Source organism: Carcharodon carcharias, chromosome 7 (assembly GCF_017639515.1).
Source record: "Carcharodon carcharias isolate sCarCar2 chromosome 7, sCarCar2.pri, whole genome shotgun sequence".
NCBI classification, from domain to species: domain Eukaryota; kingdom Metazoa; phylum Chordata; class Chondrichthyes; order Lamniformes; family Lamnidae; genus Carcharodon; species Carcharodon carcharias.
The window spans coordinates 47,061,829-47,087,412 of record NC_054473.1 but is presented as its reverse complement, the minus strand read 5'-3'; the positions used below and the strand labels follow the sequence as shown (position 1 = coordinate 47,087,412).

General features: G+C 48.2%; 1 protein-coding gene across 2 annotated transcripts in view; it reads left to right on the top strand.

The window, feature by feature from the left end:
- LOC121279680 (cadherin-related family member 3-like) overlaps window positions 1-25,584 on the top strand; it is a 125,769-nt gene that overhangs the window by 5,785 nt on the left and 94,400 nt on the right. For both annotated transcript variants that reach the window (XM_041190908.1, XM_041190907.1), the window contains exon 2: window positions 17,256-17,368. In XM_041190908.1, coding sequence (XP_041046842.1) covers window positions 17,287-17,368 — 82 coding nt within the window. In that variant the 5' untranslated portion in view covers window positions 17,256-17,286. The remainder of the gene's footprint in view (window positions 1-17,255; window positions 17,369-25,584) is intronic.

Genomic DNA, 25,584 nt, shown 5'->3' with positions numbered 1-25,584 from the left:
CTGTGACTTTTCCCTGTTTACAGCCTCCTGCTTTACTCTGTTGACAGTGCACTGCAGACATGGGTGTTGATGGCCCTTACTCTGGGAGTTGATGCCTCTTGCCCTCAGGGTTGATACCTCTTGCTCTGGGGGGTTGATGCCTCTTGCTCTGGGGGTTAATAACTCTTCCTCTCGGGGTTGATGCCTCTTGCTCTCAGGGTTGATGCCGTTTGCTCTCAGGCTTGATTCCTCTTGTACTGGGAGTTGATGCCTCTTGCTCTTGGGGTTGATGCCTCTTGCCCTCAGGGTTGATGTCTCTTGCTCTGGGGGGTTGATGCCTCTTGCTCTTGGGGTTGATGCCTCTTCCTCTCAGGGTTGATGCAGCTTGCTCTGGGGATTGATTGCTCTTGTTCTGGGGGTTGATGCCTCTCGCTCTTGGGTTTGATGATGCTTCCTCTCAGGCTTGATTCCTCTTGCTCTGGGTGTTGATGGCTCTTGCTGTAGGGGTTGATGCCTCTTGCCCTCAGGGTTGATGCCTCTTGCTCTCAGGTTTGGTTTCTCTTGCTCTGTGGGTTGATACCTCTTGCTCTTGGGGTTGGTGCCTCTTGCCTTCGGGGTTGATGCCTCTTGCTCTGGGGGTTGATGCCTCTTGCTCTTGGGGTTGATGTCTCTTGCTCTGGGGGTTGATGGCTCTTGCTCTGGGGATTGATGGCTCTTGCTCTCGGGGTTGATGGCTCTTGTTCTCAGTGTTGATCCCTCTTGCTCTCAGGGTTGATTCCTCTTGCTCTGGGTTTTGATGCCTCTTGCTCTCGGGGTTGATGGCTCTTGCTCTCAGGGTTGATTCCTCTTGCTCTGGGTGTTGATGTCTCTTGCTCTGAGGTTGATGTCTCTTGCTCTGGGGGGTTGATGCCTCTTGCTCTTGGGGTTGATGACTCTTCCTCTCGGGGTTGATGCCTCTTGCTCTCAGACTTGATTCCTCTTGCTCTGGGGGTTGATGTCTCTTCCTCTGGGGGTTGATGTCTCTTGCTCTGGGGGTTGATGTCTCTTGCTCTGGGGGTTGATGTCTCTTGCTCTGGGGATTGATGTCTCTTGCTCTGGGGATTGATGTCTCTTGCTATGGGGTTGATGTCACTTGCTCTGGGGATTGATGTCTCTTGCTCTGGGGGTTGATGGCTCTTGCTCTGGGGGTTGATGGCTCTTGCTCTGGGGATGATGGCTCTTGCTCTGGGGGTTGATGGCTCTTGCTCTGGGAGTTGATTTCTCTCGCTCTGGGGGTTGATGCCTCTTGCTCTTGGGGTTGATGGCTCTTGCCCTCAGGGTTGATGCCTCTTGCTCTGGGAATTGATTCCTCTTGCTCTGGGGGTTGATGCCTCTTGCTCTTGGGGTTGATGCCTCTTGCCCTCAGGGTTGATGTCTCTTGCTCTGAGGTTGATGTCTCTTGCTCTGAGGTTGATGTCTCTTGCTCTGAGGTTGATGTCTCTTGCTCTGGGTGTTGATGGCTCTTGCTCATGGGGTTGATGACTTCCTCTCAGGGTTGATGCCTCTTGCTCTGGGGGTTCCTCTTGGTTCATCTTGCTCTGGGGGTTAATTCCTCTTGCTCTTGTGGTTGATGCCTCTTGCCCTCAGGGTTGATGCCTCTCGCTCTGGGAATTGATTCCCCTTGCTCTGGGGGTTGATGCCTCTTGCTCTTGGGGTTGATGCCTCTTGCCCTCAGGGTTGATGCCTCTTGCTCTGGGGTTTGGTGCCTTTTGCTTTAGGGGTTGATGGCTCTTGCTCTGGAGGTTGACTCCTCTTGCTCTCGGGGTTGATGCCTCTTGCTCTCGGCGTTGATGGCTCTTGCTCTTGGTGTTGATGGCTCTTGCCCTGGGGGTTGATGGCTCTTGCTCTGGGGGTTGATGGCTCTTGCTCTGGGGCTAATGGCTCTTGCTTTGAGGGTTGATGGCTTTTGCTCTGGTGGTTGATGTCTCTTGCTTCTGGAGGTTGATGGCTCTTGCTCTGTGGTTGATGCCTCTTGCTCTGGGGGTTGATTGCTCTTGCTCTGGGGCTGATGGCTCTTGCTCTGGGGATTGATGACGCTTGCTCTCAGTGTTGATTCCTCTTGCTTTGGGGTTTGATGCCCCTTGCTCTTGGGGTTGATGCCTCTTGCTCTGAGGCATGATTCCTCTTGCCCTCAGGGTTGATGCCTCTTGCTCTCAGACTTGATTCCTCTTGCTCTTGGGGTTGATGCCTCTTGCTTTAGGGGTTGATGTCTCTTGCTCTGTGGGTTGATGGCTCTTGCTCTGGGGGTTGATGCCTCTTGCCCTCGGGGTTGATGCCTCTTGCTCTCAGGCTTGATTCCTCTTGCTCTCGGGATTGATGCCTCTTGCTTTAGGGGTTGATGGCTCTTGCTCTGGGGGTTGATGACTCTTGGTCTGGAGGTTGACTCCTCTTGCTCTCAGGGTTGATTCCTCTTGCTCTGGGGTTCATCTCTCTTGCCTTTAGGGTTGATGTTTCTTGCTCTGTGGGCTGATGCCTCTTGCTCTCAGAATTGAATCCTCTTGCTCTGGGGTTCATCTGTCTTGCTTTGGGAGTTGATGGCTCTTGCTCTGGGGTTTGATGCCACTTGCTCTGGGGTTTGATGCCACTTGCTCTGGGCATTGATGTCTCTTTCTCTGGGGTTGATGTCTCTTGCTCTGGGGGTTGATGGCTCTTGCTCTGGGGGTTGATGGCTCTTGCTCTGGGGCTGATGGCCCTTGCTCTCAGGGTTGATTCCTCTTGCTCTGGGGTTTGATGCCTCTTGCTCTCGGGGTTAATGGCTCTTGCTCTTAGGGTTGATTCCTCTTGCTCTGGGGGTTGATGTCTCTTGCTTTGGGGGTTGATGTCTCTTGCCCTGGTGGTTGATGGTTCTTGCTCTGAGGTTGATGTCTCTTGCTCTGGGGGTTGATGGCTCTTGCTCTGAGGTTGATGCCTCTTGGTCTCAGAGTTGAATCCTCTTGCTCTGGGGGTTCATGTCTCTTGCCTGGGGGTTGATGCCTCTTGCTGTGGGGATTGATGTCTCTTGCTCTGGGAATTGATGTGTCCTGCTCGGGGGGTTGATGGCTCTTGCTCTCAGGGTTGATGGCTCTTGCTCTCAGGGTTGATGTCTCTTGCTCTGGGAATTGATTCCTCTTGCTCTGGGGGTTGATGTCTCTTGCTCTGGGGGTTGATGGCTCTTGCTTCTGGGGGTTAATGACTCTTGCTCTGGGAGTTGATGTCTCTTGCTCTTTGGCTTGATGTCTCTTGCTCTGGGGGTTGATGTTTCTTGCTCTGGGGTTGATGGCTCTTGCTCTTGGGGTTGACTCTTGCTTTTTGTAAATAGGTAGGTCCTAGAGGCTGGTATGTTGATGCAGGAAGCTCAGACACACTGCAGTTTGGCCTGGCTGCTGTTTAAAAATGATGCTAGCACTGTGCTCCCATCAGCTGATGCAGAAATTGGCATTTTCCTGCCGACCCCCCAGACACTTGATTTGCTGGCCACCACACCTCCATCTTGTTAATTGGCCGGCCGCTGCACTGTAGCATTTGGCCAAACACTTGCCCCCCGAATGCCAATGCCACCCACTTCTGGGTCTGTTGCCGGGACCTGTACCTCTGGCATTAAATTCTGCCATGGTTTTGATAGAAATTTGCCATCATCTGAGATTTATTCTTTTGAACAGCAGATGGCAGTAAAGACTGACAGTAAAATAAGTTAATTTAAATATTATTGCAACAACATTATTCTTTATTAGCTACCACTATACCGAATTATAATCCATCAAAAGATTATTATTGTTATATTTTATAATATCCATTGTAGATGATATATAGAAATTACAAATAAATTGCTCAAATAGGCTTTACCAGGTGCTTGCCATTTCTTTAATCCCATCCTGTCTTGTTAGACGTATTGATTTTAACCCTTCTTAGGCAGAAAATGCCATGCAAACTGTTTCTACTGTTGCTGTCTCCTAAATTTTGTAAAAATATTTTGGGAAGCTAGATAAGCACACGAGGACTAGAAGGTCACCTGTCTGTTAGATGAAGTGGGGAGGAGGCTTGTGTGGAGCATGGACGGTAGTGTAGGTCATAAGAGCTGAATGGCCTGTTTCCATGCTGTAGACCCTATGTCTACAAACTGTCTAAAATATATCTCTCCAAAGCTGCTAGAAATGTGCATATATTCAATAAAATTACCTATAATGATAGGGTTACAGAGCTCTCAGAAGAGTATTGAGCTCACAGGCTGAGGTTGTTGTGTCAGATGGTTGCAGCCATCTACCGTCTCCCACAGGAAGACCTGCTCCCTGCTGAACCTCGTGGCCACACATTTCCAGTGGCTGTGAAAGTGACCACTGGCCTCAATTTTTTTTACATCCTGCCAAGTTGGCACTTACAGTCTGCAAAGCCATATCACAGGCCGTATGGGCACAAATGAAAGCCTTGTTTGAAGGTCCATGGAAGCAGACTCTCTATCACAGAAATTTTCACAAATCCCTGGGCCACTGATGCACTGATCAAATTGGACTCATCCCATCCTCCACACTGTTGTGGAGAGTTTGTGTAGTCCATCTATCGGGACCAGACTAAGCTGCTGATGCACCTCTAGCATTCTCCTTCTCCATTAGCCCCCAGGGTTCAGCATCTGTCACCAAATATCTGTGAGCTTCCTATCTCCTCCATCTCTAACCAAGAGGGATGCATGTGGTACTTATCTGCACCTGTGAATGGGGCTATTTGTTGTGGCCAACCTCCAGTCCGATTCCTCTCTTGAAATTCGCACTCTCTTCTATATCGGGGGAGAAAACAGACCTATGAATGAGTGCAGTGCAATTGGTGAGAGTGGCTATGAGACAAGTGCATTATATTGAATAAGGATTAGGATGTCAATGTTTGAGTGGATAAATGGGGAGGTAATGAAGTGTATAGAAACTGTGTGCTGCTGCAGTTTGAGTGGGTGTGGAGAGAGATGTGATAGAGAACACTTAACAAAACCAAAGGCAAGGGGAGGGGGGGCATCACAGAAAAACACAGGATGCAGTTGAATCCACAAATGCAATCAGTCTGATGAGGAGTCATTCGGACTCAAAATGTTAATTGCATTCCTCTCTGCAGATGCTGTCAGACCTGCTGAGTTTTTCCAGCTATTTTTGTTTTTGTTTCACTTTTCCTAATCTGGTTAGGGAATGAAACTGCTTCCTACATTATGTCCATGGTCTGGAAACCTCTGCTACCTCCGATCATGTCTACTGAGCAACAGGTTTTTTACCATCCATGGCTGGGGAAGAGCATCCCCCTCCTTCTGACTGCTCCCAGCAGTAATTGCAGCAAGGCATCACTAAACCTGAGTCCTTCCCTTGCTCTATGTCCAAGATTCATCCTGAACATCCCCAATTTACATTTATGGCCTGACTCTTTACATAGCTGAGCTCAAACCATCTGGTTATATATCATGCCACCTGTACAGTTTGAAGATGCATAACATGGAAGTCAAAATTAATCAGTACAATTCGTTGTGTCTGCAAATTTCAACTCATTCAGTTGAGTCCCCAGTTTTCCTCACTCAGTTTCACTGCTCCCCCCACCCAGCACAGAGCCACCTTCAGATTGGTTTCTGGTCCATAGTCTAGATTGACACATCAGCCTGAATTTTACTGGACACTGGGTAGCTGGAACAACGGTAGGGGGCCAGTAAAATAGAGGGAAGCGCGTCGGTATGACTCGCTGATACAGTTCCCCTACCAGGGAAGTTTCTCAGCGGCGGGAGGAGGCAGGCTGGGGTGTAGATCAGCTGCCTCTTCCATGGAGCCCCCTCTGTGGGGGAGGATGCCAGCTTCAAGGATGCGGCCTCCCATCGGCAGCCCAGGGAACGATTGGAGCCAAAGGCCTGGTGAAGTGGCCATGGGCAGGAAAGGCAGCCCTCACAGCCCCTATGCATGTGGAGAGGGTACCCCTTCAATACGCAGGACCTTTTCCCCTTGGCCATCCAGAATCTATTGGGCGGAATCATCCCAGATTTACACTAAGTGTGGTAACGGGAATGAAAATGGTGTTTTACCCGCTGGTCACAATAGCAGATTTTCTTATTTTTATTCATTCGTGGAATGCAGGGTGTCGCTGGCTAGGTCAGCATTTATTGCCCATCCCTAGTTGCCCTTGAGAAGATGGTGGTGAGCTGCCTTCTTGAACTACTGCAGCCCATGTGGTGTAGGTACACCTACAGTGCTGTTAGGGAGGGAATTCCAGGATTTTGACACAGTGACAGTGAAGGAACGGCGATATATTTCCAAGTTAGGATGGTGAGTGACTTGGAGGGGAACTTCCAGCTGGTAGTGTTCCCATGTGTCTGCTGCCCTTGTCCTTCTAGATGGTAACAGCCGTTTGGAAGGATCCTTAGTGAGTTTCTACAGTGCATCTTATAGATGGTACACATTGCTGCCACTGTGCGTTGGTGGCTGAGGGAGTGAAAGTTGGTGGGTGTGGTGCTAATCAAGTGGGCTGTTTTGCCTTGGATGGTGTCAAACTTCTTGAGTGTTGGAGCTGCACTCATCCAGGCAAGTGGAGAGCATTCCATCACGCTCCTGACCTGCGCCTTGTAGAAGGTGGACAGGCTTTGGGAAGTCAGGTGAGTTACTCGCAGCAGGATTCCGAGCCTCTCACCTGCACTTGTAGCCATGGTATTTATATGGCTAGTCCAATTCAGCTTCTGGTCAATAGTAACCTCCAGGATGTTGATAGTGGGGGATTCAGCGATGGTAATGCCATTGAGTGTCAAAGGGTGATAGCTAGATTCTCTCTTGTTGGAGATGGTCATTGCCTGACACTTGTGTGGCACGACTTTTACTTAGCCACTTGTCAGCCCAAGCCTGAATATTCCTGCATTTGGACATGGACTGCTTCAGTATCTGAGGAACCACGAATGGTGCTGAACATTGTGCAATCATCAGTGAAGGTCCCTGCTTCTGACCTTATGATGGAAGGAAGGTCATTGATGAAGTAGCTGAAAACGGTTTTGCGCCATATCATCTCCTTCTGGGTGAGCCCTGTCTCATTAATAATGCATTCACAGGAAACACGCTGGATCGCTGGTGGGTGGGCTCAGATTTGCCCGCAATACTGTGACGTCAGTGCTTCTTCGCTCCGGGTGCCATATTTAAAGTGTACCAAAGTGCAACCTACTTAATTTCTAAAGACCAGGACAGCTCCAAGCAACAGATGGCCCTGAAAGCAAAGATGACAGCAGCCCTCTCCTCTGGGGTGCCTGCTGGATGTAGTGGAAGGCAGCTGTGATCTTCTCTACCCCATCTCTGTCCACAGAAGGTCCACCAGAGTCACCAGTCCGGCCTGGGAGGCAGTGGCAGCAGCGGTCAGAGCCAACACAGAACACAGAGGTCAGCCATCCAGTGCAGGAAGAGGTCAGTCCAGTGATGGTGAGGTCAGCGCTGTACATGAGGATCCTGCACCACATCATCCCTTTCTCAACGCAACTGTGAGTGCTCCCTCTCCTGTTTTTGACTGCTACCACGCCCTAATTATCTCTATTTTGGTTCACAGGAGCTCTGCCAAGTGACTGACACTCTCAGCCAATCAGTCCCTCAGCTCCATCCATGGCTGAACCTTGAGAGAGGAGGACACCTCCTCCATTAAAGGCCTAGAAATAAGCAACTTGGAAGACCCGCCAAAGCGCTTACCCACACCCTGCACCAGTGCAGGCTCGGGTTCACAATCTGGTAGTCACCACACGGACACATGTCTGCAGCAGGAGGAGACAGGTTCAGCTGAGCTTTCCGGCATGCGGAGGACTGCTGGGGAAGAGGCATCTTTGAGGTCCGTGTCAGATGATGAGCCTCTGGATTCAGCCTTTCAACTCATTGGGGAGAATCAACAGAAGGTGGGGGGCATCACAGCTGTTGGAAGCCCTCAACAGAGTGGTAGCGAGTTGGAGGAGTGTGTCCACCTGCTCCCTGATGTAGTGGTGTCCACATTTGCATGGATGGAGGGCTCCATGGGAAGGATAGCAGAATGGGGAAATGCATGCAGACCTGCTCTCCATTGTGGGAGCCATGGGTGAGTTCCTGCAGTGGCAACAGGAGGGGGAAATGGGGCACCTCGATGTCCTTCCAGGGTGCTCTTTCCCCTCAGATAGTCGGGGCCCTCAGGCACCTGAAAGAAGGAGGAGCGGCAGCTGGACACTCCTGGTCATCCACTCAGGAGTCCCTGAGGCTGTCCGCTTTCTCCGAGCCCCCTTTGACTATGACCTCCTCAACCTTGTCCTCTATCACCACAGAGGGAGCAGCTGGCCCACAGGAGGACAGCCAAAGCAAGCCAGGGCCCTCAAAGCCTTGGCTGTCCAGAGGACGCACGCTGAAGTCATCGTAGGCAACAGGGCCAAGCATTGCACAGGCTGCCTCCATCCTGCTGCCGGTGTCAGGGCAGCACCTAGAAGTGGTAGGCCTAAAAAAGTTATGAAATCCTAATCACAGGTGGTTGCACAGGTGAACATATTTTGTCACTTTTAATCTAAAAAAAAATTCACTTTCACTGAATAATGTGTAATGTTTCTTTCAGCTTCATTGACAGGCCTCATGAGTCCTCCCCCTGCACACCCCCCTCGCCACTTGCAGTTCAGCTGCATGCAGCAGGATCACAAGTGATTCTGGGGGGAGACGTTTGTGTGTAGAAAGGCTTATCGGAGCCTCGTGCAAGCATTCTCCAACACACGTGGGCTTTCATCGATCACACTCATCTCACTGTCCTGAGCATTTTCAATGCTGCCTGCTTGGGGTTCTCTTTCAGTTGTCCATCTGAGCTGAGCTGCATCTCCACCCACCCACTGATCGCACTTCTATGCAGCACTTGTGCCCATCCATCACAAGGCTCCTTTCACTTTTGATTTGAAAAACATGGTTGTATTCAAGTTTCTCGTAAACTCCCCTGTCCTTTCCCCAGTCACACATGTCCTTTCCCCCATCACAGCCGACCCCCCAAACATCACCTTCAGCCTCCCCATTGTTACCCTATAGCCTAACCCTTGTCATTCCAGGATGTTCAGGTGACCGTGCACATTCCCTATCTTCCTGTAAATCCCACTCCCATCCACATTGACCTCCCTGACCTCCTCCTTCCCACCTTCAGAGTCCATGTTTGTCTCCGTGTCCCGACCAACCATCCCTTCTACCGGTACTGACGCACCTTCACCCTCCCACCCTACCCTCTGTCCCCATCATGCTCACCATTCCCTTCCACCATGCCCACCCTGTCTTCACCCCCCCACCAGGGGGTAGTCATTGGTTCCACAGACCTCGCCCTTGTACGTGCACCTGGACATGCCACCCGCCCCCCCTTACTCCTTCCTCCACCCTTACGCCCTCATCTCCTCATTCTCCATTCCCCTCCGAACTCCTTCGCCCCCCCCAAACTCCCTCCTCCCCTTAGATACCTTCCCCCCTTCAAACTCACTCATCCCCCAGGACACCATCCCCCCCTTGAACTCCTGCCTCCCCCTGAACTCTCTTCTCCCTCTGAACTCCTCCTCCCCCAGAGACCTCCCCTCCGAACTCACTCCCTCACACCTTCCTCCCCCCTTACAACTACCTCCCCACTTGCAGCATTCTCCCCCATTACACTGTCTTCCCCTGATACACCCTCCTCCCCCCATATTCCCACCTCCCCCTGGACACCCTCCTCCCCCCTCCCAACTTCACCACCCCCCAGTACACCTCTCTCTCCCTTTCACACCTAGACCTTCCTCTCCCCCTTCTGCTTTGCCGATCATCCGTACCAGCCCATGGCAAAGTCCTCGAAGTTCTGAAGCAGGTCCAAAGCATCAATGGAGACCATGGAAGATGTTGCGAGCTCATGGCAAAATCTGTAAAGGCCCAAATCCTCAGCGAAGTCGAAGCTGCTGCATGGAGGCCTCCACCTTCCAAGAGCTGCTTTGCAGTGGAACCATGTGGATGAGGATCCACCCACCATGCGATGCACGTGTTCCTCCAGGGTCCAGTAGCTAGAGGCCTCCAGCATCTTCTGCTTCTTGGATGCCTGCAATCTGAGCAAGGCCTTAACGGTAATTCCTGACTTCTGCACGTCACGCTTGTTCAGACGTGTTTTGGGCGGATGTGTTTTCCTGCTGGCGTAACCGTAAATCGGGCATGGGGGGACGATTCCGGCTGGGCTTTATTTTGCATCTCATCAGCGGGATGCAAATTGGGATTATGCGGCCTCCAGTAGAATTTGCAATGCACCATGGTGGACACCATCAGATGATCCCGCTGTGGTTTCAGGCTGGAGTGAAACCCATTTCTGCCCCTCCTGCTGAATTCTCTCCTCCTCTGCCTGCCATGATGCCCACTGCCAATGGGGGTGGAAAATTTCCACCATTATTTCTGCTTACCTGTCTGACGGTGTCTCCATTTTGAGGCAACCCTTGAAAGTCACCAGTGGTGCTACTGAGGCTTCAGGGCTGCTGGCTCTCTGACATTGCCAGAGGCATCAGGAGCCGTCCCATAGCCCATAATTGGATGGCAGGCATGGGGGCAGCCAATTATGAGGCTGTCCCCAGTAAAATTGCTGAGCTGGTCCTGCTGTGGGCATTGTGGAATAAAGACCTCCATTTGGTTCCAAAGCCCAAGGTAAGTTCAGCCCTTCTGTGCACTGCGGAGGGACTGCTATTTTGCCAGATGTGACATTACACGATTCAGGTGGACAGTAATGACCTCATTGCACTATTTCCGGAAGAGCAGACAGCTTTTCTGGTGGCCTGGGCAATATTCCTCCCTCAGCCGACATTCCCAAAGCATACCAACTAGTTATAAAAACAGAAAATTCTGGAAAAACTCAGGTCTTTTCCAGCATTTTCTATTTTTATTTCAGATTTCTAGCATCCACAGTATTTTGCTCATACTAACTAGTTGTTTTGTCTAATTACTGTTTTTGGGATCTTGCTGTACACAAAACAATTATTAATGAAAGCCAATTTAAAATAGTCACTGCTGTTCACTTCTTCCATGTGAAGTGCCTTGAGGTGTTTGTGAGGGAGGTAGTATGGAGCTATATAGATGTAAGCCTTTCTTTTTATTCAATTCTTACCAACAGAAAAAGGCATGAAATTAAAGATAACAATTTAACACTTTTAAATACTTTATCTTGAATTATAAGTATATATCATAAATGGTTAATGTATTAAAGGATCATGTTCCCATGCATTAAAATATTGCTCTTCTAATCTTACTTAAACACCAATAACTGATCAAATCTTTTCACAGCCCAAGCTCCCTTTTGTAGTGATGCAGTATGTGTTCAATTCAGATAATTCTATACACATAATGGTTCATATTTCAAAGTGTTGGAATGATTTAAGAAAACTTCATGATAACCACCTAAATATTTAAGTATATCTTTTTAATGTCAACCTGTTTTTGTGTGACCTCCTGAAAACCATAAGCATTATATGTGCATCAATATATAACCCTACTAAACAGTGAAGACCGCAAAATTATATCTGCATTTGGTGTAGTAATTGTTCTTATTGTTTTACAATAGTTTATGTTAATATATATGTTACTTTGATATGTAACCATTGTGGAGGAATAGAAGAATATGTTTGTGCTCTAATGTCAAGAACTTTTCTGAGCAATTGTTCAGGGATAAGAGTGATTGATGTCAAGCAATTTCTTTTTGTCAGAGGTGTTCTTGCAGCACACGGGTGGCTCTTCTGGGACAATGCATATATTTGAAATTTACCAAGTCAATTGCAGCCTGATACCACATGATCAACTTCTGACAAGATCATTTTCACAACAGATTTGCTGACTCTATTTAAATCACTGTAGCAACTTAAAGTGGTGATCAAAGGAGTTTATTGAAAAATTGTGCAGTTACACCAGAATACTGAGCTGATGCAAATTCATTTCACATCAAAATCAAGGCTAGCTTAATATTTCCTGTAATATTGATGCATTTTAACAAATCTACTAAAGTCAATGCTTCCCTTAACTTTCCATTTTTGTTCCTTCTAATCTAATCTATGTCACCCTACATATTCTGTTTCCCTTCTAAAAGGCACTCAATCTCCTTTGTAGAGTCTCAAAACTATGAAACCCATTATTACCTCAGTGTGTCTCTCTTTTCCCTCTCCTTTCAAAACCCAACCTTAGATTTAACTCTGCCAATTCTGGATTTATCTCATCTTCACTATTCTTCTTTTCAAACTTGATGGTGGTTTCAACCTCAGGCAATGCCTTTTGTCCATCTTCACTTTGCCATAAAAAGGTGAAAAATTTGATTGCATGAATCTTGTCAATCTCTTCAGAATCTTGAAATCTCCAATTAGGTCAACTCAACATCTTTCCTCCTTGAAGCGAATAAGGAATAATTTTTTATCCTGAGTGGCCTTTGGATGGGCAGACAAAGTCTGCTTTGGCTGAAAATATAGCCCATTTAATCTTGTATTCATGTCCTCTCGTTATAGACTCTCCATCCCGGGATCAATTTGCTTCTACCTACTCTGCGCCATCCTTTCAAACTTTAAACACCTCTATCATAGTACCCTTGCAACCTATGATGTTCTAATGAAAAGCAACTCAAATTGTTCAATTCTTTCTTCTTATTTGTATTTCCTTTGATCATGCAACATTCTAATGAGTCTGCATTGTACCATTCTACAGGCTCAACATCCTTCCTACAGCATGGAACCCAATACTACATGCAAAACCCTCACAAGGATCTTATTAAGTTCTTACGCAGGCCCATTGTTAATTATTGGGCTTTATATTTTGCTGTATACCTCTTACCCTTTTTTATGGCCTTATCAAACTAAGGTACTGCCTCATAATGTCTGGTGAACCTTTATTTCAAATCCCTAAGCTCTTCCACAGCACCAAATCTATTTCCAGTCAGTGTGCAATTTTTTTGACAAAATTAATTACCACACACTTACTGATATAGAATTCCATCGACCAATATCGAGCCCTTTCCGCAGCTTATCAATATTCTTTTGTAGCTCACTTTGATTTTCTAAAGACCTAACTATATCTCCATCATGGGCGGTTAAGATCAAATCCTGTCATTAGGAAGAGGAGAAAGGAGTGAGGAGAAAAGGTAAAGGTCAGGGAAAGGAAGAAGGAAGGAAGAAATGGAGGCACGCATAGAATGAGCGGGGGGATGAGGATAAATGACCTCAGCAGAAGGGCAAGTAGGAATGAACTTCTTCAGGATAACTCAGTGAGAAAATCTTAATTTTTGCAAAAAAAAAATTAGTCTATAATTCTTCAAAGAATGAGATGGCCCTGATTTTTCTAACTTTTGAGGAGGTTCCCAGATTTTAAAAACTATATTGGCCTTGATTTTATTACTTTAAAGAAATTTTCAAACACTGAAAACACTCTAAATTTCACATTTTTGAAGAGGTGACAACTGTTTTTAAAACAGGGAGATACCATTCTCTTCTGTCAAGATAACTCCATTTCTGAACAAGCACTGATTTTTTTTAATGTTGAAATGAAATATTAGTTGTAAAGCTTTATAGCATCACTAACTCAGCACTCTTCCATTGAAAACCGCTTTCATGCTGCCAACTACAGAAATAACAGTGATTTCAGGTACCTGTGGATATTTTTCTAATGGGCTTTACAATAGGAACAAGTTAACATGAGTGTTTTCAATGCACTTTGAAATGAAATGTTGTGATCCCCCACCATTTGAAGAGCAAGAAACTGATTCAGAAGCACCTGTATTTTGGAGGTGTTATGAGGGGCTTTGAGTTCCAAAATGAAGTTTGTGATGAGTGTGCACACTTTGGGGGGGGGGGGGGGGGGGGGGGTGCAAATCATGCTGGACACCATATTGGTGCAAGAGTTAGCACATGCACAGTGGCTGTGGAGGTGAACTTTTATGCATCTGGCTCCAGTGTTGCAGGAATGGGAGGATGAATGCTATATTCCCGAGAGAGGACACTTTCCCCAGCTGGCACCTCAGCAATCCTGGTAAATTGGAGGATAAATTGCATGGCAGCAAGCTGACCATGATGGCAGAATGATCTTCCACTACAGCACTCAAACCTTAGGTGGCTGCTGCTTGTCCTGCAATGAAAACTGTGACATCGACCATCAGACATTGCATCATGCTTGGATCCACAAGTGTGCAAACAGAGTTGGCCATCACTTCCAGGCTGAAAAAGGATGGGCCCCAAGCTTTGCACAAAGCCCTGTCCATGCTTCGCTTCATTGGCTGCAATTTTTCTGGCAAGCTTCCCAATGTGCCAAGCATTGTGTATATCATCAATATTCTTCTGTAGGTTGCCATATCAAACTCCTCATCTGAGTGTTCTGCAGTGGGACCCATGTATGACCTTGTCCTCTGGTGAGCTGGCACCTATGGTTTCCTTGTTCCCTGCTTTGGCTCCAGGCCACTCGTATCCAGCAGCTCACTGCATTCAGATCCTGACTCAATTCTATCCTCTAAGATTGTGGAATCAAGGGGCGGTTCTGGACCTTCATCATACTCCCTTCTTGATGTTCCCCCAATGCCTGGCCAGGTTTCTCATTTTGGGTATCTGAAAGAAAAAAGACATGAGGGTAAGATTGTGGTGTGGGTAGGTTGGGGGGAAAGAAATGTGTTTTACACCATCTGAAGTTTGTAAACCAGAAGAGAGTGTGGGATGAGGGGAAACTGGGAATGTGAAAAGGAGGATCAGGTTTGAGGATTTCATCATGTTCAATGGTTGCAGCCACTTCACTGGCCCTGGGCTCAGCAAGGGGCACCCCAATGATCATGTTGCTGTGGTTCTAGAGTCACACGTAGCTGCCCCAGATAAGGATGGCTCGCCATAAAAACATTGTTGAAAACCAACTTCTTTACCAAAGTCAATTATTCTTAATCTAGAAATCTATTTAAATTACTTCACATTGATATTCACACCTTTCAGAGAAAGCTAATAATTCAGAAAGATTCCCCTTTCATGTGATAAAAACAAAAAAACTGCGGATGCTGGAAATCCAAAACAAAAACAGAATTACCTGGAAAAACTCAGCAGGTCTGGCAGCATCGGCGGAGAAGAAAAGAGTTAACGTTTCGAGTCCTCATGACCCTTCGACAGAACTTGCGTTCGAGTCCAAGAAAGAGTTGAAATATAAGCTGGTTTAAGGTGTTTGGGTGGGGGGGGGGAGGTTTGGGTGGGGGGAGAGAAGTGGAGGGGGTTGGTGTGGTTGTAGGGACATACAAGCATTGATAGAAGCAGATCATCAAAAGATGTCACAGACAACAGAACAAAAGAACACATAGGTGTTAAAGTTGGTGATATTATCTAAACGAATGTGCTAATTAAGAATGGATGGTAGGGCACTCAAGGTATAGCTCTAGTGGGTTTATTTTTTATATAATGGAAATAGGTGGGAAAAGGAAAATCTTTTTAATTTATTGGAAAAAAAAGGGGAAGGGGGAAACAGAAAGGGGGTGGGGATGGGGGAGGGAGCTTACGACTTAAAGTTGTTGAATTCAATATTCAGTCCAGAAGGCTGTAAAGTCCCTAGTCGGAAGATGAGGTGTTGTTCCTCCAGTTTGCGTTGGGCTTCACTGGAACAATGCAGCAAGCCAAGGACAGACATGTGGGCAAGAGAGCAGGGTGGAGTGTTGAAATGGCAAGTGACAGGGAGGTTTGGGTCATTCTTGCGGACAGACCGCAGGTGTTCTGCAAAGCGGTCGCCCAGTTTACGTTTGGTCTCTCCAATGTAGAGGAGACCACATTGGGAGCAACGGATGCAGTAGACTAAGTTGGGGGGAAATGCAAGTGAAATGCTGCTTCACTTGAAAGGAGTGTTTGGGTCCTTGGACGGTGAGGAGAGAGGAAGTGAAGGGGCAGGTATTGCATTTTTTGTGTGGGCATGGGGTGGTGCCATAGGAGGGGGTTGAGGAGTAGGGGGTGATGGAGGAGTGGACCAGGGTGTCCCGGAGGGAGCGATCCCCACGGAATGCCGATAAGGGGGGTGAAGGGAAGATGTGTTTGGTGGTGGCATCATGCTGGAGTTGGCGGAAATGGCGGAGGATGATCCTTTGAATGCGGAGGCTGGTGGGGTGATAAGTGAGGACAAGGGGGACCCTATCATGTTTCTGGGAGGGAGGAGAAGGCGTGAGGGCGGATGCGTGGGAGATGGGCCGGACACGGTTGAGGGCCCTGTCAACGACCGTGGGTGGAAAACCTCGGTTAAGGAAGAAGGAGGACATGTCAGAGGAACTGTTTTTGAATGTATCATCATCGGAACAGATGCGACGGAGGTGAAGGAACTGAGAGAATGGGATGGAGTCCTTACAGGAAGCAGGGTGTGAGGAGCTGTAGTCGAGATAGCTGTGGGAGTCGGTGGGTTTGTAATGGATATTGGTGGACAGTCTATCACCAGAGATTGAGACAGAGAGGTCAAGGAAGGGAAGGGAAGTGTCAGAGATGGACCACGTGAAAATGATGGAGGGGTGGAGATTGCAAGCAAAATTAATAAATTTTTCCAAGTCCTGACGAGAGCATGAAGCAGCACCGAAGTAATCATCGATGTACCGGAGAAAGAGTTGTGGAAGGGGGCCGGAGTAGGACTGCAACAAGGAATGTTCCACATACCCCATAAAGAGACAGGCATAGCTGGGGCCCATGCGGGTACCCATAGCCACACCTTTTATTTGGAGGAAGTGAGAGGAGTTGAAGGAGAAATTGTTCAGCGTGAGAACAAGTTCAGCCAGACGGAGGAGAGTAGTGGTGGATGGGGATTGTTCGGGCCTCTGTTCGAGGAAGAAGCTAAGGGCCCTCAGACCATCCTGGTGGGGGATGGAGGTGTAGAGGGATTGGACGTCCGTGGTGAAGAGTAAGCGGTTGGGGCCAGGGAACTGGAAATTGTTGATGTGACGTAAGGTGTCAGAGGAATCACGGATGTAGGTGGGAAGGGACTGGACAAGCGGAGAGAGAAGGTGATCTTTTCTGTGCTTGTCATGTTTCCCCTTAAAGAAGAATAGGAAAAAGTTGTGACAAACATGTAGTGCATATAATTATCCATTAGAATATGGCTGGAATTACAGTAAATGTTGCTGTTTGGAATATCACCTTTCCTAACACACTGAATGAATTATGTTTAAGCTAAACTCAAACAAGGCAGCTATAACAAGTCTGTGGTTGAATCCTGCTTCCTACAAATGTCATCTCTATGGTTTTGAAGGTGTAACCAGCCAGTTTGTGTTGGATACCTGGAGACGACATAATCTTTGAGTTCTAAACAAATGTATCAGCTTTGCTTCCTCTTCAGAAAGAAACTAAAAACTTCATGATCTGAAGTCATGCACTGCTCTACCAGTAGAATTACTCTGAAGAAGATGTGGAAAACTTTGTCTGTCTTCTTTTTATTCGAATCATTGTCAGGTAAGCGTTTATAACTAATTAACATTAAATACTTCACCCTTTTTACAAATTAACATATTTAACATTATATATGGATCATCATATTTAGCAATAACCATTTTAAAATGGCTAAATCCTATAAAGATTTTAAAGTATCTTTGCTGATAGTATTTGTGTATGTCATTATATTTCAAACAGGAATAGACTGTCATACCATACAACTTAAGAATGTTTTTAATAATGGGATTCTCTTTTTCATAACTCTAGCCGCCGTGTGTAATTTCAATCAACAATTTCAGTTGTTCTCCTGTTGAAAGCTACATGCTAGTTGTTTACTGTAGTAATATGGTTGTGAAATAATTCATAAGATATTATCATAAAATCAGTAATAATGCTTTTTTTTAAGGGGAACCAGCCTTTATGAGAAAGGCCTTTTTCTGTGTTTGTCAAAAATCTAATAATTATGAAAATGTCATATCATTTGAGTGTGACTAAAATGAGGCCTAGTTGTTCTAGCTGTTATCGCTTTGCAGCAACCAAGGCAGTGCCTTTTAAATGACTAGTCAACTCCAAAGGTTTAACATTTAATTGTGGCACATTTATGAATTAGATAATGACTACTTCTATTGTTGTGATGAGGGCAACCAAGAGATTTTAAAAATGTGTATGGGAAGCAATACAATAAATTGTTTATGCAGGTTGAGGCTGTGAGGCACATTGGCCACTTAATCCATATTGAGGAGTTGAGGGATGTGATGGATGAGGTAAATGCACTGGATATTGTGCATACTGACTTTCAGTAAGCTTTTGTAAGGTACCATAGAGGAGACCACCAAAGAAGAATCGAGGGAAGGGATTGGATTAACGACAGATTTGTAGGGAGGTAAATGCGACTAGGAGTTAAGGGCAGTTTCTCAGGGCTTTTAAAAGTGAATAACAATGTCCCACAGGCTCTCTTCTGGGGCTGCTTATGTTCACTATGTGCATCAATGATATGAATATAGGACCAATGGGAGTGGCGCCCAACTTTACAGATGATGCTAAATCAGGGAATATTTTTGAAGATCAAGGGGATATTGATGAGATTGTGGAATGAATAAAATAGTGTCAAATAGAATTCCAATATCAGCAAATGTGAGGTAGTATATTTGGTTAACAATAAGTATATATATTTTACATAGGGAAGGTTGGATGATGAGAAAGAATAGAGAGACTTGGGTGTTCAGGTTCAAAATACATTAATTGCAGAACCCCATGTGGATAAGGCAATAGAAAAAGATGAGTTTATAGTGAGAGGCATAGGTGGCATATTTTCGCTGGGCTAGTAACCCAGAGACCCAGGGTAATGCTCTGGGAACCCGAGTTCGAATCCCACCATGGTCAAGTTTGAATTCTATAAAAATTTGGAATTAAAAATCTAATGATGACCATGAAACCATTGTTGATTTCATAGAAACCCATCTGGTTCAACAATGCCATTTACAGAAGGAAATTGGCCATCCTTGCGTGGTCTGGCCTACATGTGACTCTAGACCCACATCAATATGGTTAACGCTTAACTGTCCTCTGAAATGGCCTTGCAAGCCTAGCTCAACTGACTCAGTTGTATCAATCCACTAAAAAAAAGCCTAAAAGGAATCGAACCAAATGGACCACCTGGCATCGATCTAGGCACCGGAAACGACAACGGGAGACTCTGCCCTGTCGACCCTGCAAAGTCCTCCTTACTAACATCTGGGGGCTCATGCCAAAATTGGGAGAGCTGTCTTACAGAGTAGTCAAGCAACAGCCTGATATACAGACACTGTCTTATACAGCACCATCCCTGGGCATGTCCTGTCCCACTGGCAGGACACACCCAACAGAGGTAGGTGGCACATTGGTATGCAGTCAGGAGGCAGTTGTCCTGGGAGCCCTCAACTTGACTCTGAACACTTTGAAGTCTCAGGGTAAGGAAACGTCCTGCTGATTACCATGTACCGCGCCCTTCCCTCCCCACTTCAGCTGATGAATCAGTGCTCCTCCATGTTCAACACCTATTGGAGGAAGCACAGAGGGTGGCAAGAGTGCAGAATGTATTCTGAATGGGGACTTCAATGTCCATCACCGAGTGGCTCGATTAAGCTGGCCGAGTCCTAAAGGACATAGCTGCTAGACTGGGTCTGTGGCAAGTGGTGAGGGAACCAGCCTGCCTGCTGCAGATGCATCTGTCCATGACAATATCGGTAGGAGTGACCACTGCTCAGCCCTTGTGGAGATGAAGTCCTGTCTTCACATTGAGGATACCCTCCATCATGTTGTGTGGCACTAAATGGGATAGATTTTGAACAGATCTAGCAAATCAAAACTGGGCATCCATGAGGTGCTGTGGGCCATCAGCAGCAGCATAATTGTACTCGAACACAATTTGTGTCCTCATGGCCTATCATGTCCCCTACTCTACCATTATCACCAAGCCAGGGGATCAACCCTGGTTCAATGGAGAGTGCAGCAGGGCATGCCAGGAGCAGCACCAGGCATGCCTAAAAAGAGGTGTCAACCTGGTGAAGCTACAATACAGGACTACTTGTGTGCCAAGCAGCTTAAGCAGCAAGTAACAGACAGAGCTAAGTGATTCTACAACCAACGAATCAGACCTAAGCTCTGTAGTCCTGCCACATCCAGTCGTCAATGGTCGTGGACAGTTAAACAACTCACTGGAGGAGAAGGCTTCTTCAATGATGGGGGAGCTCAGCACATCAGTGCAAAAGATAAGGCTGAAGCATTCACAACAATCTTCATCCAGAAGTGCCAAGTGGATAACCCATCTCGGACTCCTCCTCTGGAGGTCCCCAGCATCATAGATACCAGTCTTCAGCCAATTTGATTCACTCCAAGTGATATCAAGAAACAGCTGAAGGCACTGGATACTGCAAAAGCTATGGGCCCTGACAATATTCCACAATAGTACTGAAGACTTGGGATCCAGAAGTTGCTGCACCCCTAGCCAAGCAGCTCCAGTACAGCCACAACACCGGCATCCACCTGGCAATGTGGAAACTTGTCCAAGTATGACCTATATACAAAGAGCAGGACAAATCCAACCTCGTCAATTAGAGCCGTCGTCAGTCTACTCTTGATCATCAGGAAAGTAATGGAAGGGGTTCATCAACAGTGCTACCAAGTGGCATTTGCTTAGCAATAGCCTGCTCATTGATGCTCAGTTTGGGTTCCGCCAGGGCCACTCAGCCCCTGACCTCATTACAGCCTTGGTTCAAACATGGACAGAAGAGCTGAGCTCCAGAGGTGAGGTGAGTGTGAGTGCCCTTGACATCAAGGCTGCATTTGACCGAGCGTAGTATCAAGGAGCCCTAGCAAAACTGGAGTCAATGGGAATCGGGGAAAACTCTCCGCTGGTTGGAATCATAGCAAGCACAAAAGAAAATGGTTGTAGTTGTTGGAGGTCAAGCATCTCAGTTCCAGCACATCATTCCAGGATTTCCTCAGGATAGTGTCCTAGGCCCAACCACCTTCAGTTGCTTCATCAATGACCTCCCTTCCATCACAAGGTTAGAAATGGGGATGTTTGCTTATGGTTGCACAATGTTCAGCACCATTTATGACACCTCAGAAACTGAAGCAGTCTATGTCCAAATGCAGCATGACTTACACAATATAAATACTGTGGCTACAAGAGCAGATCAGAGGCTAGGAATCTTGTGGCGAGTAACTTACCTCCTGACTCCCGAGAACCTGTCCCCCAATTACAAGGCACAACTCTCCACTTGCTTGAATGAGTGCAGCTCCAACAACACTCAAGAAGCTTGACACCATCCAGGACAAAACAGTTCGCTTGATTGGCACCTCATCCACAAACATTCACTCCCTCCACTGCCAATGTACAGTGGCAGCAGTGTGTACCATCTACAAGATGCACTGCAAGAACTCACCAAGGCCCCTTAGACAGCACCTTCCAAACCCGCAACCACCTCAGACACATGGGGTTGGATTTTCCCAGAATTGCGCTAAGTGCGGTAGCGGGCAGGTAAAATGGAGGAAATGGCGGGTTTTCACGCTCTATCATCCTGGACCACCTCATTATTTACACCCCCCCCCCCCCCGGGCCAACACCTGTGTTGCAGCACACTGGCTACTATCTTTAAAAGGCAGCCACCAGCAAAGTGCTCATTGCCACCAGCTCACCACCACTGTCCGGGACGCATGGCCAACAAAGGGAGAAAGACTGTAGACCTCTGCTTCAACGATGGGTCCCTCAAGTGACTGCTGGATGCTGTGGAGACCTGCCGGGATGTGCTCTACCCCGCTCTGTCCGCAGGATGGGCAGCAAAGTCACCTACCCAGCTTGGGCGGCAGTGGCAGCAGTGGTCAGTGCAAATGCCCTGCAGAGGAGGACAACCACCCAGTGCCACAAAAGGATGAATGATCGCCTCCGTTCCTCTAGGGTAAGTCATTCTTTTCATCACTCCTAACTCACACATTCACAAACCCATCACATACCCACAGGGCCCCCACTCACTGCCAGTGCAAGGGACATCACCATTCACTCTTTCGCACGCACCATCATTGTCCTTATCCCATCCATGGGACCACTCACCACCCACACAGGCCAAGCATACTTATCATCTGGCCCGGCAGGGGTCCTGATACACTCTCCCTATCTCTATCCATGCAGGACAAACTGGCTCACAACAGGAGGGAAAGGTTGCAGACAGGTGGAGGGATGCTGGAGACCAAAGTTCTGATACAATTTGAAAACAGAGCCATCCAGCTGGCCGGCGATGACTGGGACCTGTCCTGTGCTGATGGTGAGGTCGGTGCTGTTCTACCAAGTGAGGATCCAGCAGTGCAACATCCATCAGACAGCCATGCTGTGAGTGATGTGTCCTCTTTCACAGGCCAGTGCCATCCACCAATTATCTCTCCTTGCTTTCGCAGGCACATCCGGGAAGCAGCCAATGGAGTCCGTGACCCAGGGCCTCCACTCAAGTTCTGAAGAAACCTCTGAAGAGGAATCTGAAGGCACCCTCCCTGAAGACCTGTCACAGTGCCCACCTACACCCTCCACTAGCGCAGAGACACACACCTTGGCAGGACCTAGCTTTAGAGTAGCCTTGGGATCACAATCTGATGAGCACATTGCACTTTCTGATCCACAGCAGGCGGAGGCAGGGACTTCCCAGGTCCCTGGCACTTGGAGGACTGCTGGAGACCAGAATGTTGCTGATTCCAAGTCAGATGACGAGTCTCAGAACTCAGTCTTGTCTCAGTTGTTGGAGCTGCAAAGGCAAGCTCGGGAATATCAGAAAGGGATGTCCGCTGCACTCCTCAGATTGCAAGGCAAAATGGAGGAGTCCTTCAGGCTGAGGTGATAGTGCAGGCATGCCAATGCACCAAGGTCATCACTGGTAGGATAGCGGCCGCCATGGAGACCTTGGTCCAGGATGTCACTCCTGCATTGTTGCACAGGCTTAACTCTGTTGCAGATGCCATAGTTGGCCTCCAACAGTGTGTACACGAGAGGGGTGCTGGGCAGTTTGATCTCAGTCCAGCTACCCCTTCCACTCATGGTTTCAGCCGGGGCCTTCGGGCACTGATAGGGAGGAGGATCAGCAGGTGCACGCTCCGGGGCCATCCACCAGGTGACTCTGGAGTGACCGGCACACCTGAATCCCCTCTTCCTGTGACCTCCGCAGATCCAGCTTCACAGGCAGAGGAGGGTGTCACTGCCACACAGCAGGACCCTGAAAGCAGGCCAGGGCCCACCAAGACTCAGCCCTCCAGAGGACAACTGCCAAAGTCATCACACTCAGGGTGTCACAATCAGCAGGCTGCCTGCACCTCTACTGTGGATGTCCCCGGAGCACCAAGATGTAGTGGCAAAAGTAGTTGCACAGCCTGGCCATGGGTGTTGATCACTTGCATGTACTGTTCACTATTGTCAATAAACTCCCAAGAATGTCTCCCTCCCTGGGGCTCCTTGTTCTGATGAACAGTGTTCTTGTCACTCACATGTGAAACCTTTCTGCACAAGATAAAAGGCAGGTGTCTCAGTCCAAGGCCTCTTCCCTGTGCTCTGTGTGGCCTTCAGTCCACAGTAATGGTCCAGCCTCACACTCCCTGGAAACGTTACTGATGCCTGCACCTTGGTGGTGCTTGTCATTGCTGCCAGAATGTGGTGGGCAGGCACCACAGAGTTCTCTCATTCTCTCTGTGCGCTCTCAGCACCTTTAAGGTGGAGCTAGCCCCTATCACACCAGCATCTGTGACCAGTGATGCTGTACACCAGCTCCTGAAGGGCTGGGGTGCTGAAGGCAGACACAGCATCAGATGTATCTAAAGTTTCATGGCAGTGTCTCTGAGATGGCCCTGATCATGAAGCACAAGTGAGCTGCCCTCGGCCAGACAGGAGTCAGACATTCTCAGACGCCATGTGAAGATCTATGGAATGTCCTCACTGCATGTTGTCATCATCCTCCTGTGATCGAGCGACTATTAGAGCCTCCACTGCATCTCCAGGACAGGAACCTTCTCACAGAGGGTCTTGGTGCTGCTAGTAGCCAGATTGGAGTCAAACATTCACAACTGCGATGTGAGGATCTATGGGGACAGCTCACTGCATGTCGTCATCATCCTCCACAAATCTGGCAGCTATGAGGACTTCCCGAGTGCGCTTGCCTCATCTAGCTAGTGTGAGAGCCTCATCCCCTTCATCGTCACCACCGAGGACCCCCTCACCCTCATCCCATCGGCATCCTCCTCATCAGAGAAGACATGCAGCTCTTCCATCTCCTCCTCAGCCAGCTCCTCGATCCATTGCAGCGCCAAGTTGTAAAGGGTGCAGCAGATGATGACGATGTGTGACACCTTCTGCGGAATGTATTTCAGGGCCCTACCAGACCAATCCAAGCACTGGAACCTCATTTTCAGCATCCCGATGGTCTGCTCCAGCAAGTTGTGAGCTGCTGCATGAGCCTCTTTATACCGTTGCTCTGCTGCAGTCTGAGGCCACCGCACGGGTATCATCAGCCACAGCCTCTGTGGGTAGATCTTGTCCCCAAGGAGCCAACCCTGCAGCCTCTGTGGATCCTGGAAGACTGCAGGGATCTGCGAGTGACTGAGGATGTAGGCGTCATGCACACTCCCTGGAAACTGTGCACATACCTGCAGGATGCGTTTCTAGTGGTCACACACCATCTATACGTTCAGTGAGTGAAAGCCCTTGCAGTTGATGTAGTCCACCGATTGTAGCGATGGAGACCTGAGCACCACATGAGTGCAGTCAATTGCACCCGGTACCTGTGGGAATCCCGAGATCAGGGCGAATCCAATAGCCCTTGCATCCTGGCTATTCCAGTCCTGGATGAAATGCACAAAGTTGTGTGGCATGGAGAAGATGGCATCTGTGACTTCATGGATGCATTTGTGGGTGGCGGGTTGTGAAATTCCACAGAGGTCACCTGTGGAGTCCTGAAAGGAGCCGCTGGCATTGAAATTGAGTGCCACAGTCACCTTCACAGCCACTGGCAGTGGATGCCTTCCATGTCCCCTTGGTACCAAGTCCTGCAGTAAGTGGCAGATGTGAGCGACCAGGTCCCTAGACATTCGCAATCATCAGCGACACTGGTTCTCAGTCATTTGCAGGAATGGCAGGTGACGTGTATGGCTTGCTGTCGCTCCTGGGCAGTGTGTGCAGGAGGCCCTGCTGCCCCCTTCTTCATGAGGTTGCTGCTCCTGCCTTTGCACAGCCAGGCACCTCAATCATTCTCTCCTCAGTCTTCTACACTCTCTGTAGGCCATCAGGCATATAGCTAGGTCACCAGGATCCATGATCCTGACGTGGTCCTCCTGCAGCATGAAAGAGAGAGAGAGACGTGGTTATCATGGCTGTACTTAGCACCTTTCCTGGCCCTGTGTGACCGCCCCTTAATGTTTCCCGGAGAGTGCTGTTCACCCCTCAGATGGCAAGGGATAAGTGCGCTGCATGGCTGCCCTGTAAACCTGTGACATGGGGGACATTGTTCCAAACTGGGATGCTGAGATTGCAAGGGGCTGTGAGCATCTCCAGGAGTGACTGCAACATGGCCAGCATTGGCAAGGAAATTGTACAACATGTGCAGTCCAATTGTTCTGCGGTCCAGTAAAGTGGTGGCGGACTCAAGGTCTGTGCCGAGTGGGTGGGGGGTGGCGTTGGGGGTGGTTAAGGTATGGAGCACTTGGTGGCCCTTTGGTGCCTCTGC